Source organism: Astyanax mexicanus, chromosome 19 (genome assembly GCF_023375975.1).
Source record: "Astyanax mexicanus isolate ESR-SI-001 chromosome 19, AstMex3_surface, whole genome shotgun sequence".
NCBI classification, from domain to species: Eukaryota; Metazoa; Chordata; class Actinopteri; order Characiformes; family Acestrorhamphidae; genus Astyanax; species Astyanax mexicanus.
The window spans coordinates 15,474,685-15,490,633 of record NC_064426.1 but is presented as its reverse complement, the minus strand read 5'-3'; the positions used below and the strand labels follow the sequence as shown (position 1 = coordinate 15,490,633).

Sequence of the window (15,949 nt, the reverse complement as noted above, 5' to 3'; positions counted from 1 at the left end):
AGAGTGGGAGACACTATACGTACAATACGTTAGAGAGAAGACAATAGTGCAATAGTGATGGGGGATGATTAAGATAGGATGACAGTACAAGTATGAACAGAACCCGTATAAAACAGTAGTCCAAATATGGCTACTAGCTTAAGGCTGGTAAAGTGAATGAGTGCATTAAAGTGATTAAAGTTCACAGTTTATGAGTTAAAATGTGTATGACAGTGCGAGTATAAGCAGTAGTGCACACACACAGAAAAGTAACAGTACTGTGTGTGTTCTAGTACAAAGTTGCAGTACTGTGTTGGTGGGGAAGGGGAGGGGGGGGATTGGGATGGGGGGGTAGAGCAGGAAGAGAGTTCAGCATCCTCACAGCCTGATGGATGGGGCTGTCTCGCAGTCTGCTGGTCCTCGCCCCGAGACTCCGCAGTCTCCTCCCTGATGGCAGCAGGCTGAAGAAGCTGTGTAGTGGGTGGGAGGGATCTCCTGCCAGACGGAGGGCTTTCCGTGTGAGGCGGGAGCTGTACAAGTCCTGAAGGGAGGGGAGAGAGGTGCCAACGATCTTCTCAGCTGCTCTCATGATGCGCTGGAGGGTCCTGCGGTAGGATGCTCTGCAGGCCCCGTAAAACACGGTGAAACAGCTGGTCAGGATGCTCTCAATGGCCCCTCTGTAGAAGGTTTTAAGTGTACCCTATAGTGCAAAAAATACGGTAACTCAATTTTAGTTTCATCAGTGCACAGAACCTTACTCCAAAATGAAGCTGGTTTGTCCAAATGTGCTTTAGCATACCTCAAGTGACTCTGTTTGTGGCGTGTGAACAGAAAAGGCTTCTTCTGCATTACTCTCCCATACAGCCTCTCCTTGTTTAAAAGGGTGCTGAATAGTTGAACAATGCACAGTGACTCTGCAGCAAGATGATGTTGTAGGTCTTTGTACCCGCTCTGTGGGTTGACTATGACTGTTTTTACCATCCCTCTACTCTGATTATCTGAGATTTTTCTTGGAATGCCACTTTGGTCCTCACTATGTTCCTCACAGTGGAAACTGACAACTGAAATCTCTGATCTTCTGTCGAGTTGTGCTACCCTGTCAAACCGTGCTACTCTTATGTGTATATTTAAAGCTAAAAATACAAAGGGAGCACAATATTAGAGCATGTTTGTAGCAAGAAGTTCATGTACTATATTTGGAAAGCCTAAATCACTATTTCAGGGTAGAGTTTATTATACTCTGTTCTTTTAGATATTTTATTACTGTTGTTGTTGTTTTTATTATTATTATTATTATTATTATTATTAGGGGGGCCTTGACGCTTTCAAGTTGTAAACAGGTGGGCCGTAAGGTAGAAAACCCCTGCTCTAAACCATGATGTTGAACAATCTTTGTTTTCAGGTCTTTTGAGAGTTGTGTTTTGAGGCTCCCATGGTGTCACTCTTCAGAAAAGATGCAAAGAGGAGAAAAACTTGCAATTGGCTCCTTAACCCTTTCTCATAATTGGATTCACCTGTTCATGTTGGTCAAGGGTCAGTGAGCTTACCAAACAAATTGTGTGAAATTAGTGATAAAGGTGCCCAAATGTATGCACCTGCCTAATTTTGTTTAAATAATTATTGCACACTTTCTGTAAATCATATAAACTCAAATATCACTGTGGTCCTCTGCTATATGATATATTAACTGAAATTGCCTGAAATAAAGGAAAATCAAAAAAAAAAAATGATCAGGGGTGCCCTGACAATAACATATGTTGCAGCAGTTTGCATATTGGCATTTATGCTTTAGCTGAAGGAGCCTCAAGTTCTCAAGATAGAACCAAGAGTACCCTGGGAGGAAAACATTTTAATACACAAGTTTTCATTGAGGCATGGTGTGTTGTTTAAACTAGATTAGTGTTGCAGTGGTGTGCAGACTTAGAAGGACTGATGTGACAAGCACAGACAATGTAATTTCGACAGACAATTTTGTAGATTTTGAAACAGTACCGTCACTGGTTTCCAAATGCTGAAATGTGATTCTACCAGTGCCATAGGAACAAAGTAACAAAAAACAAGACAAATTAATTTAAATTGTGTTAGACTGCAGTTAAACATTAGCATGCAGTTGGCAGTGATGGGAATAATGGCACTGAAATAAATGGCGTTACTAGCGCCGTTTCTTTTTTAAGTAACGAGTAATCTAACTAATGACTCTGACTGTAACTATAATGCCGACACCCATTACTGCACGTTACTTTAGCCGCTCAATTAACTTATGTTTTTTTTTATTTCGCGCATACAGACAAACGTGCAAGTGTGTGTGCGTTGTGTGTGTGAGTCACATGAGATAACCGCCTTAGCAATGCTTGGCTAAGGTATAGTAAGAGCCAATCAGAGAAAATAGGTGGGTGGGTGTTTAGAGCGCTTGCATAGTGGCGGGTGTTTACAGTGCATAGGCAATGGCAAAACAGCCTTTTCCAGATGGAAATACAGACACTATTTCAAACTCACTGAGGTCAAAGGTAAAAATGTGCAGGTCGAGAGCACATTATGTCCCCGAACGAAAAATCTGTCATGGATAAACCTCTATGCAGCTACTTGTATTTGGTGTCGTGCACTCTATTCATCTGGCTAATGAAACACACTCTGAGAAGGTGGGGGCCAGGGGGTGGGGGTTACTTTTACTGGTAACTAGATAGTAACTCAGTTACTTTTTTGGAGAAGTAAATAGTAACTATAACTACTTTTTCAAAGTAACATGTCCAATACTGACAGTTTGTCACAACATGTATAACCGTGAAATTGGACTAACAATTTTTTTTCCCCCAGTGCCTCTACCCACTCCTCAAATCTCTCTCAGTCCCACCAGAGAGATCTCATGGGGAGAGAGGGTCGACATCACCTGCTCTGTAGAAACTCAGTTCACAGGAGGAAGCTTCACTCTGACCAAGAGTTCTGGGTCTTTTAGAGAAACCAAGCATGGCACCTCGGTCACCTTTAGTTTACCTACAGTGGACTTCACTCATGAAGGGTCTTACTACTGCCAGTACCAGACACAAACCTCTGGTTATAATTCCAGTTCTCCACAGAGCAGCTCTGTGGATTTTTTGGTTGTAGGTAGGGAACGTCTTTATTTAAAGTACTATTTTGTTAGTCATGGTTACTACTTCACACCTTTTATGAGTTCCTCTTGTTTTTCAGTAAACTTGCTTCAGCCTAATATCTCCTTCAGTGCTTCTGGTGATTGGTTTCACTGGTGGCTTCAAGAGCAAGAGGTGACCAGAGGCTACAGCTTCTCCATCATCTGCTCTACTCAACCACAGTATCCAGGAGGATCCTTCCAGCTGAGGTTCAATAGTGGATCCAGTATCACTAAAATCACCAAGTCTGCTGTTAACCACTCAGCTTCCTTCTTCTTTGGTGAGGCTGATTATGTCCATCAGGGAAACTACAGCTGTGTTTATGAAGTAACCGTGTCTTCACGCACTTTCAGTTCTAATAGCACTGAACTCTTGGCCATCACTGTGAAAGGTACAGTAATAAAAGGAGCTCATTGTGTTTGTTGACTTGTTCTCCTGAAGTGTGAACGTTCTGACAGTACTTTTCTTCCTCAGCATCGCTGCTCCCCATCACTGGTTTTGCAGCAGCAGCAGCGGGACTGTTGCTTATATTAGTGCCGAGCATCATTTTCTTCATGAAGAGAAGTCAACAAAAACAGCAGGTGTCTGGGAAGACATATCGTCAACAATGTGAGTTTGTTTTCTTAAGAATCCATAGACTTTTTTTCCAGTGCAGGTCCAAACGAGTGACTAGTGACTTTTTTACACATTCACTTTTTGGCACAGAAATCTTATAAATGAGAATGAGCCACACCCCCATTAGTTAGGAGAATTTAATAATGTGTATCTGCTGATTAACTCCATATATGTTCTCTTCTGCAACAAGATCTGTAGCCTTCATATTTACATAAAATGTTGAAGATTGTATTGATTTGTGGAGGATTAGCTCTTTTTGCTGCTGTCTTTAGGCATTTGTGGAGTGTAGTCTGTCCTAACACCATGGTAGAGGGTTTGGACAAGGACTAGAGCCATTCATTTTGCAGACTGTTAATACAGAGTGATCTGCTGACACTCATGCACCTCTAAAATGAGTCCCAGCACTCCTACATGTGAAAGCAGATTGTTGTGTTTTTGTTGATGGTGTTTTTTTTCCTTTTTTCTTTTGTCTCTGGTAAGCTAAAACAGTGAAAACAGATCATTAGGACAGAATTTTAATGAAAAGAAAGAAGATACATCAGTTATCTTCACCAATGGGAAGCATTGTTTGCAATGCTACAATTCACAATGAGGCGCAAAGAAGAGTAAATGTAACACTTAATACAAATGGCCTTAGAATGTCTATTAGACTCTATAACCATACTCATAACATGTTTTAATGTATTCATAGGGCATTATAGACATGGTTTTACATATTTATGAAAACATACCATACATTATAGCTGTGTTTCTTATGCATCATGAATTGTGATTATAAGGCATCATAAGCTGTGACAGTAATAGGTTTGCTACACATCTGGATTAAAGGTTCACAGATTCAAGTTATTTCTGTGACCATTGTGGGTTTTTCATTCATTAACCGAGGGGTACCAACAATTTTGTCCATGTGTGTAGTGTAAAATGTCAACGTAAGTGTAAAAGCTAGTGTGAAGTGTAGAAGTGAGTGTAGAAGCTAGTGTGAACTGTAGAAGTGAGTGTAGAAGCTAGTGTAAAGTTTAGAAGTGAGTATAGAAGCTAGTGTGAACTGTAGAAGTGAGTGTAGAAGCTAGTGTAAAGTTTAGAAGTGAGTATAGAAGCTAGTGTGAACTGTAGAGGTGAGTGTAAAGTGTAGAAGTGAGTGTAGAAGTTAGTGTAAAGTGTAGAATGAGTGTAAAAGCTAGTGTGAAGTGTAGAAGTGAGTGTAGAAGCTAGTGTAAAGAGTAGAAGTGAGTGGGGAAGTTAGTGTGAGGTGTAAAAGTGAGTGGAGAAGTTAGTGTGAAGGCTAGAAGCTAGTCTAAACCATAGAATTGTGTAGAAGCTAGTGTGAAGTGTAGAACTGAGTGTAGAAGCTAGTGCGGCGTGTAAAAGTGAGTGTCTTTTTCAGTAATCACCTAATATAAAGGGCTAACATATAACATAGCAGTTGGCAACCCTAGTATGATGTGACATTAGTAACCGTTTGGCCCTGCAGTTGAAGTAAAGCCCAAATGTATTCCAGCAATTATATGTATTGTTTGAGATCAGTGCTGTAAATAAACCTAAATGAAGGTAGTGACTGAACACTTTTTTTTTACAGGTACGGAAAATGAGTATGCAATGAATCTCATAAAAAACAATAACGACAAAGAAGATCCTCACACTGAAGAAGACTCATTTTCCACTACAGAAAAGGACAGCATGATGGAGACCAAGTTAATCTAATTGCTAATGCTCAAAAATATCAGAGAATTGTGTTCATTCGTATTGTTAAATTATCTCTGATGTATACCTATATAGTTTGATTTTTTGTTCCAAAAGCATTCTTAATCATTATAATAAGTATTTTACATGGCTTAATTGGCTGGGCTAAACTGCTACTGCCTGAATGAGTGGGGCCATTCCGGGGGCTATTCCATTTAAAGTAGACTGAAATCCCTGAATGTATTAATTTCATTTCCAAATTGTTATACTAATAAAATCAGTTGTGATCTTTAAGTACATTAAATGTGTGTTCATGTGTTTTCTGCACTGCTGCCTTCATGCTGTTCAGCTGCTCAGTAAGAAATAAGACATGACACAGTAAAACTACCAGGACATTTATTACAGATTCAAACATCAGGTGTGTGTTAAATAACAAACAGAATGAGTTAATTCACTGTGCAGCTTCCAATCATAATCCCCTCTCTTCAGCTTCTAGAGGGACCAACATTTTGCACCCTACAGAAAAGACCATAAAAGCACATGGATAGAGTAATTATGGTCTGTTTTTAAACTTCCAGTAACCACCGAAGATCATTAGAAAAGCAATAAAACTTGTGATAAATGTTGATAGATGGCATAAACTCAGAAAAGTACACATGCCTGTCTGTGTTAACCCTAAAAGCACTTAATAAATAGGCCACAAGCATACACAAACAGGATTTCTCTCATCCTAAATGGTATCCTAAAACCACACCCTTAAATGAAAGCTCTGACTAATGGGCTTGTTTCCCTAGCTCACAGAATTTTCCTTACTCTATGTGGATTATATTATTTAAATTCTTCAGATAAATTCTCAGTAATAATAAAGGTGCTTCAATGGGTTCTTTGATCAATGCTACATATATGATGGAACCAGTAAAGTTGCTTTATGTTCTAAATTCACTCAGATATAATATTTATGTGCACTTTTTCAAGCAGCCAGGCTACTTTACTGCAAAGTGTCCATATCCTACAATTATTTTCCCTGTATGAAGTTTTCCCTGACTTTGAATTAGTTTTATGTGGTTTTATGAAGAATAGCTGTTTGACGTACCTATATAAGTATGTAAGTAAGTAGCAGTGAGAATTACAGCTGTTTAAATTCAATTTATAAAGCAGCCCAGGCCTAAAACACTCTCTGACTGTGACTGAAACAGATCCATACTTCCGCATCACATTTAACATAAATAAGTTTTAAAAGTTCAGTTTATACTCATTTAAACAAACTAGTTCATATGGTTCACTCTAGTTCAAAAAGAACTAGTTCACGTTCAATGGTTTTTTTTTAATTAATTAACAAGATTCTATTCTTTTTAGTAGAACCCCTTTCTACCCATTCATCACCAGCCCAAAATAATAAATAATAATATTTTATACTGAAACGTGTACTGAATTCCTCAACGTAGAACAATATAAAATGTTTCATTAAACTCAAGTTATAAAACTTTTAAACTCAGCGCTCTGACTGTAACTCCAGCATCAGCTCACAGTAGCAGTAATGCTAATACCTTTACTGCCCAAACCGGTTTACTGTAGTAAAACTGTGAAAGTGAAACACAAGGGCAAGTTTTCTTTGCTTTTGTGGCAAAATACATCATTCTACTTTCCAAAATTAAAGGAATATCCAGGAGTTTTGAGCTGTTTAGCTCCATTCACCACGATTCATTTTGGAAATATATACAGTTGGCTCAAAAGTTTACATAACCCAGCAGATTTTTACGAGAATATGAATGATAACACAACACCTTTTTCCACATATGGTACATTTGGAGTGGTGTCATCCAGGCCTATGATGAAAGGAACACCGTTCCTACTGTAAAACATGGATGTGGATCGCTGATATGTTTGGTATGTTTGAGCTACAAAGGCACAGGAAAGTTGGTCAATGTTAAAGGAACGTTATCAGCAAATACTGGAGACAAATTTACACTCATCATCCCAGAAGCTGCGCATGGGACATTCTAGCATGACAAAGATCCAAAACACAAGGCCAAGTTTGTCCAAGACCTGTCACAAGAACCCGTCACAAGACCAGTCATTGGCTAAAACAGAACAAATGAGAGTTCTGGAGTGGCCATCTCAGTTTCCTGACCTCAATATCACAGAGCCGCTCTGGGAAGATCTCTGGGGAGACAGCCCCAGAACTTAGTACTGGAAGCTTTTTTGCCAAGAAGAATGGGCAGCTTTACCATCTGAGAAAATAGTCTCAGAGAAAGCAAAAGTTCTGCTGGGGTATGTAAACATTTTAGAACAACTATAGGTATGTTTTCTTAGCTTTTGTTAAAAAATTTAAAGAATATTTAGGCTAAGTGTTTGGACTCACTCGCGGACAACCTCTTTTTGCAGTTTGTGGTAATTTCTGATACAACAGGGAGATAAGAAGTGGGTAGGCTCTCAATAAACTAGCTCTGGATTGGCTGTGCGTTCAGTCATGCGAGAGTAAATGACGCTCACGTTAATTATTTGTAAAACAAGTTGTTCGGTTCAGCATTAATAGCAAATATGAACTATAAATGCCATACATGCACAACACTGTCCCCATCTTATTATTGCACTATATAGGGGAGAGACCTTGTGTTTTTTTTTTTTTTTTTTTTTTGTAGTTTGGGGCTCAGTTCACACAAACTGAGTTTTGAAATAAAGATCAGTTTGGTCCACCATCTGTTGGTTTGTAACAAGACCCTCAATGCAGTTTGGTCCAAATTCAGCTTATGTAGTGAGCTAACCTGTTTACTGTAATTTATAAATGCATTATGGGAAATTATTGTATAATTAAAAAAGTTAGAATTTCACTTTAGGAAAATTTGGGTTTTGAGTTCAAATCTAATAGTGCCCTAAAATGTAAATAGGGAGCCATTGTGTTTACAGTCACAGTACAGAGAATAAGTGGCTGGGGCTCTAAGCTGTGTAAAGCCGAATACTTGGAGAGAGCTATGTTTTTGCGATATTACAAAAAGTGAATTTAGTCAGCTGAGGAGTGAAAAGTGTGCTTTGAAACTGTAGAAATGTAATTTTTCTTGATACTTGAGACCTTAATAAGTCCATAAAATTAAAATTCAGACTTTTTTGTTCTTCAAACAGTGTGGTGACTACCTAATTATTACCTATTACTTCGCAAACAAACAAAATATGCACATGCATTCTGACAAGCAGGAGCTCTGTAATGTCACAGGAAGATGATTACATAGCATTTAAAGGAATGCTGTCTTTTTCTGTCAGCAGGTAGGTTCTCATCTCCTGATAAAGAATGTTTGTTTAAGGTGCTTATTTCCCATTAGTACAAGATTTAATTACTTTAATTATCAAAATATACATATTGTAAGTCAATTTCATGATTCGGAATGAGCAAAAGGTCTTCGTTACAAGCATTTCTACACTTTTCAACATCAACACTGAAGCAAAGTGTACATATTTCATGATTGCCACTGTTTTCTTTCACGCGTTAAATCACAGCATACGATTCATTTCCGTCCAAAACATTTCCCACTCTAAAGCTTAGCGTTATAACTGGGTCACCGCGCTTATTCTATCTGGAATGGAGCATTTCACATGATGCAGGATGATGCAGTATTTGTCATTCATCATACAGTTATAGTTCATCCCATGTCAAAAACAGAAGAAAAGAAAAAAAAAACATTGGAATACTTTTCCATAACATTACATTACTGAGATCTTCTTTCTTTAATATGGAATTAGCTAAACAAGCATAATAAACTTGATTGATTAATAATCAGCGACTGTCACACAGACTTACAAAGCTGACCTTTAAGTGCATTTATTCCTCCCCCCCCAAAAAAATAGCAAAACAAATACCAGAAATAGAATGCTCTGAACATTCCTCAGCTTAACACCATGCAGAGCTCATCATTTCAACTTTAAAGACGTTTTTTTTTTAGACGTTCCACATTTCTGACTGACTTTATTGCACATCATATGACTCTGTTCTGATTCTCAGAGCACTAACTACACTTAAAAAAAGCTAATGTTTTAGGCAGTAATACTTAAAGCACTGTTATTTACCTTATTTTAGAATGCCACTTTCAAAAGTTAGATTTTTCCTGCTTTACTATTTGAATATTCGATCAGTTCAAGTTTAGTTAGTTACCGTATTTTTTGCACTATAAGGCGCATTTTTAAAGAGACATAAGGAACTTTTATTTCAGCAGCTGGGTCGTGGTGGTGGTTGGGGGGGGTAGCTAAGTTAAGTAAAGCTAAGCTAAGCAACAAAACTACACAGAATTCTCTTCTGAAAACTGTTTATTTGAGTGCTTCCGTTTATTTACAGTAAGCTTAAATTCCAAATTTCTCCAGCATTAGGCTTGAGCATTAGCATTAGCAGCTAACCACTCCAGCAGTGCTAGCCGGGGTTAGCAGCACACAGTCAATACAGTCTGATAATACTCCCCTCTGAAAGGGGAAATAGCGAAACACGGTTAGCAGGTAATGCTAATGCTACTCCAGCAATGCTAGCCCAGGTTAGCAGCAGTCTACAGGCAGATAATACTAAACTCTGAACGGGGAAATAGCGGTTAGCAGCTAATGCTAATGTGCTAATGTTAATGCTACTCCAGCCCCAGTGCTGGAGAACTAAACCAAAACTCCTGTATAACACTACAGTTTGGCAGAGTGACTTTACTGCTCCTTATAACCGGACTGGTAAAATTCATACATAAGACGCACTGGATTCAAAGGCGCACTGACAATTTTTAGGAAAGTTAAAGGATTTTAAGTGCACCTTATAGTGCAAAAAAAATTACAGTAAATGTTTTTTGGTCATATCGTATTTAAAAGTGAATACAGTCTGAAGTAGCTCCTGCTGTGGACACTGATAAAAATGTAGCTTAGCTGTGCTAACCCAGCAGTCTAACAATGTATTTAACCTTATGCTGAGCTTTGTGGAGCTTAGAAAATAGCTTTCGAGAACAACACAGAAAGATTATAGTTGTGGGACAGAATACTAGAACATTTCTTTTTTCTGAAGAAGAAGAAGACTAATAACTGTGGCTGAAAAGGCTCAATTTAAACATCCACGCAAAAGCTCACACACCTGTTTTTACCCTATTGTGGAGGGAAACTTGTTTATGAAGCACCAAAGCTTCAGGGTCGAGACATTTCTTTGGGTAAGGGAGTTCTGGTGTATGGATGGACTACAGAACGTTTGGGTGAACGTTTTAAATGAATCATCTTTAACCACAGACCCGACCACAGTCCCACAATACTGTGATCTTTCTGTGTTGTGTTCAAGCTAAATCCACCTCTTATTTTGATTATTAAGACACCCTCTAACTGAGCATATTAAACTCATTTAACACCCATTTTGTGCATTTATTATCCCTGTGTTTGTAGTCTATATCAGTGGATTGCTTCACTGTCACGCAACAATTTCTAATGCAAAGTAAGCAAAGATGGCCCCCTACATTACAGGGAGATCACCCTCAAGAATAAAAGTGCTTTAAATGGTTTTTGAGCAATGCCATAAAATAACAACTTTTGCGTCCATAAACTGAAATTACATCAGATGAATTGATGAATATTTATATATTTTTTTTTACAGTGACACAAAACCACTTACAGTCTGTGCAACAGTCTAAGCAACAACAAAAACACATTTAATCTTCTGAATTTTCACTTCAAGATTTTAGTCATAAATATGTAGTAATGAGATCCAATATATTAGGGCTGCACCTAATGATTATTTTGGTAGTTGACTAATCTTACGATTATTTTTTTCGATTACCGTATTTTTCGGACTATAAGGCGCACCGTATTATAAGACGCACTATCAAAGAACGCCTATTTTCTGCTATTTTTCCATACATTGGGCGCATCGCATTATAAGGCGCGTTAAGTGACACTAGAAAGGGTGCCTATATCAAAGTGAACAGGGGTGGCGCCATGTTTCCCTTCCCCCACCGGGGGGGTTGGCTTGCCGGTGGAGCGTCTCAGTATACAAATCTAGCTCAAACGAGTGCTGGATATTAATCTACACAGATTCCTCTCCTGAAAACTGTTTATTTGGGTGAGTAACGTGCTTCAGTTTATTTACAGTAAGCTTAGATTTCCAGATGTCCACTAAGGCTTGCTGCACCAGCGTTAGCATAGCTATCCGCTAGCACGCTAGCTAGTCACCTAAACTAGTAAAGTTAACCCAAACTTAAACGACAGCGTTACACTGAGTAATCCTGCGTGTTCTGGTAAGACAGTGAGATATTAGCTAGCGATTCGTCCCCCGTAGCTTGTTTTAACACGGTAAACAAGCAGATTACAGGCTGATAAAACTCACCTCTGAGAGAGTTAGCGCTTAGCATCTAGCTAATGCTAGCCAGGCAAAGCAGCACAGACTTACAGGCCGATAACTCACCTCTGAACGGTGAACGCTTAGCGATTAGCATCTAACTCTAATAATACTGCTCCAGCAGTATTAAAAGTGCTAAATTTAGAAAATACTGATCTCTGAACAGTGAAAAAGCTAGCTAGCTAAGCGGTTAGCATCTAGCTAATGCTATTGCTGCTCTGTGTGTTTACTGCTCCTTACACCTGACGGGTAAAATTTAGATAATACTGATCTCTGAACAGTGAATAAGCTAGCTAATGCTATTTGCTGCTCCAGCCTCGGAGCTGCACGGCTCTGGACTCTGTATAGCACTGAAACTCTGTATAACGCTGCACGGAGTGTGTGTTTACTGCTCCTTACAACCTGACGAGTAAAATTTAGATAATACTGATCTCAGTGAATAAGCTAGCTAGCTTAGCGGTTAGCATCTAGCTAATGCTATTTGCTGCTCAGCCTCGGAGCTGCACGGCTCTGGACTCTGTATAGCACTGAAACTCTCTATAACGCTGCACGGAGTGTGTGTTTACTGCTCCTTACAACCTGACGAGTAAAATCCATACAAAAGGCGCACCGTATTATAAGACGCACTGTCAATTTTTGTGAAAATTACAAGTTTTTAAGTGCGCCTTATAGTCCGAAAAATACGGTAGTCGATTAACGATTATTTCTACCATTTCTAAAAACTATAGAAACAGCAGAACATGAGATTTCAATGGCATTTAAATATTTGAATGTTGTTTAAACATGGAGAGTACTGAAATTTAGTGATTAAATATGTAATCTGATGTGTTTGGGCACTTCTGGAGACACAGACTAAGTTAAGTGTAAACTGTGTGAGTGAACCATTTACCCATCTCCCATTGCGCTTCTGTCCCCAGCACTTTTAAACAGTCAGATCAGGATTCATACCAATTACATGTCAACATGCAATGTCAATGATGGCACATTTGAAAACAAAACTTCTTGTAAAACAAGGGTTTCAAAGAGCAATATAAATACCAGATTTGTCACATTAAAAAGCTTAAATAAACATAGAATTTGGTGCTGAAATCGAAATTGATCACTTTGCCACTGTGTGAATGTAGTCTAAGTGACAGAAGGTTTTTTTTTTTTTTTTTTTCTTTTAGACCTCTGAAAGGTTATTCAAACTCTATTCAACCCCTCTATTTGGAACCAAAAGAGGTTGTTCTATGGCACTGCTAATCAAACACTTTAAGGCACCTTTATTTTAAAAAATGTAGAGTAGAAATAAAACTTGTGAGAAAACTTGGTTCAAACATGTCAATTTGTTGCACATAACATCATAATACCTTAACAACTTAACTTATCTTTAAATTACATTGTTTTTGCTTAACGCCGAATGAATTTTAAGCCAATTTCACATCAAACACAGCAGTTTGGAGGAAAATCTTATTATACATGTTTCCTTTTACTCAAAAATGTGGTGGATCAGCCAAGAAACATCTTAACTCCCTACATTTTTTGTTACAGAAGCGGGGTTAATAAATAATATATATATATTATATATAATTATAAATAATTTATATATATATATAATTTATATATATAAAAATAAATAATAAAACTTGAGATATTTAACTTTAAATGTTTGGTGTATGCCATATTAGCGCTTGCAGTTTAATGCAACATAATTTATTTTGTTTTAAAAATCTTTTTTTCAGTTTGGGTTTGCAGCTGTTCTCTAAAGGATTTTTGTCTTTTTTCATTCAGTTTTTTAATGCATTTTTTTTTAATTCACAAAACTTCTGAACTTACTAGGCAGCAGTTTGAGCGCCAGGGTTTAAGCATAATACTAAATGAAGTGCTAAACAGAAGTAATATATTTTGATCACATTAAATACAGATTTAAATACTCAGTATTTGTTAACGATCAGATTAAACATAGATCCCAAACATAGATTAACATATCAGCTATATTAGATCCTAACGTTTTAATGGTATAACTACAGTGGCTACAGTGCAAAGGAGTTGTTAATAAGACAGAAATGTGAAAAAAACATTTAAAATTGCTGATTTTTTTTGTACCCCAGTACACCTTTTCTTTCTGTCAGCTAGGGCTAGGCAATATTGTTTTAAAAAAAGTCTCTCAATATTCTTCCTAAACAGCTCTGAAAAAAAAAAAAAAAAAAAAAAAAAGAGCTCACTTTTTTTTTTATCAGTTTCTCTGATTTTTGCTATTTATAGGTATATGTTGGAGTAAAATGAACATTGTTGTTTTATTCTATAAACTATAGACAACATTTCTCCCAAATTCCAAATTAAAGAAATGTCATTTAGAGCATTTATTTGCATACAATGAGAAATGGCTGAAATAATAAAAAAGATGCAGAGTTTTCAGACCACAATTAATGCAAAGAAAAAGAAAAATTCATATTCAGAAAGAGTTCAGAAATTAATATTTGGTGGAATAACCCTGGTTTTTAATCACAGTTTTCATGCATCTTGGCATGTTCACCTCCACCAGTCATACACATTGCTTTTGGATAACTTTAAGCCACTCCTGGTGCAAAAATTCAAGCAGTTCAGCTTGGTTTAAAAACTTGTGATCATCCATCTTTTTAAGTGGTCTCTTATTTTTTTTCCAGAGCTGTATGTGAGTGATTCTTGATTATGATTTTTTTTTTCATTTAGTTCATTTAAACTTTAGTTTTATTATTTGTAAACAGACAGCACTATTAAAGTGATGTGCAAGCTATTGTTTCCTTTACTTTTCATTTTTCCTTTACGAAAAATAAGCACCCTTCAACCTTTTTATATTCTGGTCAACAAGTGAATTTTGGACCTCAATGATGACCAAATGCAGTTTGAACATGTGTTACTAAACATTTAGGTGACTTTTAGGTACTGACTTCTAGTGTTTGTTAGCTACATTAGTCTCACAGCTCCAGTTTAACATAAATAAAAACAGAATTTGGACGTAAAATGTGTCTTGGCTGATCAACTAAGTCTGAGATCAGGGGGAAATCTGTATCACAGGATTTTACACCAAACTGCTCTTTTAAATGTTTAGGAGAAAGGAGCATTTCTATTAGTCTTTACCTCAGCAGGTCCTTACACCTTTAACTACTTAACTACGGCCCTTATATTAATGATATGAGAATGAATGCACTCCAACAGCGAGCGGGAACAAACATTAGTGTTCAGGAAATAAACGCTTGTGGTAATTCTTTACTTGAAGACCCCTCACCTGCACCCATAATGCAGCTCACAGAGACACTCTGGATCACGGTCGATAACAAATGCACACACATGAAAAGACAGAGAGAAAGAGGCATACGGACGCTGACTGCTCTACGGTGGTGTCAGTAGCGGGTGGAGTACCAGTCGTTGTCTTGCATGTGCACCAGTTCGTTGACTACGTCCAGAAGGTTCCGGCCGTGTTTCTGCAGCAAGCGCTGGTTCAGCGCCCGGTCACCGAAGCCCATCTCCACCAGGACGGCCATCATGGCATCCTGAGTAGCAGCTTCTTCAGGAAGCTACAAAAAGTAAAGAGAGAAACGTACCATTTGAATTTCAGTCAAAAATACAGCAATTACCATTTTTTTTCGCAATATAAGGTGCATTTAAAATCCATTTAATTTTTTCAGTTTCAATTTAGTTTTCCAGCAGTATTAGCCGATATACACGCTAAACGCTAGATTTTTGGCCGTCCAAAGGTGAGCATTATCGCCCTGTAGCCTTCTGCTAACCCTGGCTAGCACTGCTGGAGCAGTACTAGCATTAGCATTACCCACTAACCGCAGCGCTAGCTCTTTCTTCATTTAGAGGTGAGTATATTGGACTGTAGCCTACACGTTTACTGTGTTAAAATGATACATGGGATGAACTGCTAGCTAATATCACCCTGGCTTACCAGAACACTCCGGGTTCCTCAGTGTAGCTACTGTCGGATGGCATTACCACTAGCGGTTACGCGCCAATGTTAATGCTCCAGCTTTAGTGGAAATCTTAGCTTACAGTAAAAAAACGGAAGCATTTTAGTCACCCAAATAAACAGCTTTCAGGAGAGAAATCTGTGTAGATTAATATCTGACGCTCGTTTGACTTGTCTGGCTTGTCTGTAATTTTTTTTTAAGAATTACAGTTTTATTTATCCAAACTAGCTTAGCTTTACAGTACAGTACAATACTGCTGAATTAGAAGGAAAACATGGCGA

At 37.8% G+C, this 15,949-nt stretch overlaps 2 protein-coding genes across 2 annotated transcripts in view; one reads left to right on the top strand and one right to left on the bottom strand.

The window, feature by feature from the left end:
* The window catches only part of LOC111189209 (uncharacterized), a 219,195-nt gene extending 213,502 nt beyond the window's left edge, over window positions 1–5,693 (top strand). The window contains exons 45-48 of the mRNA XM_049468276.1: window positions 2,794–3,081; window positions 3,166–3,495; window positions 3,579–3,713; window positions 5,296–5,693. Of these exons, the coding sequence (XP_049324233.1) occupies window positions 2,794–3,081; window positions 3,166–3,495; window positions 3,579–3,713; window positions 5,296–5,420 (878 nt within the window). The 3' untranslated portion in view covers window positions 5,421–5,693. The remainder of the gene's footprint in view (window positions 1–2,793; window positions 3,082–3,165; window positions 3,496–3,578; window positions 3,714–5,295) is intronic.
* Window positions 5,694–5,781: 88 nt separating this feature from the next.
* The window catches only part of nbr1b (NBR1 autophagy cargo receptor b), a 52,098-nt gene continuing 41,930 nt past the window's right edge, over window positions 5,782–15,949 (bottom strand). The window contains exon 22 of the mRNA XM_022686379.2: window positions 5,782–15,269. Coding sequence (XP_022542100.2) covers window positions 15,096–15,269 — 174 coding nt within the window. The 3' untranslated portion in view covers window positions 5,782–15,095. The remainder of the gene's footprint in view (window positions 15,270–15,949) is intronic.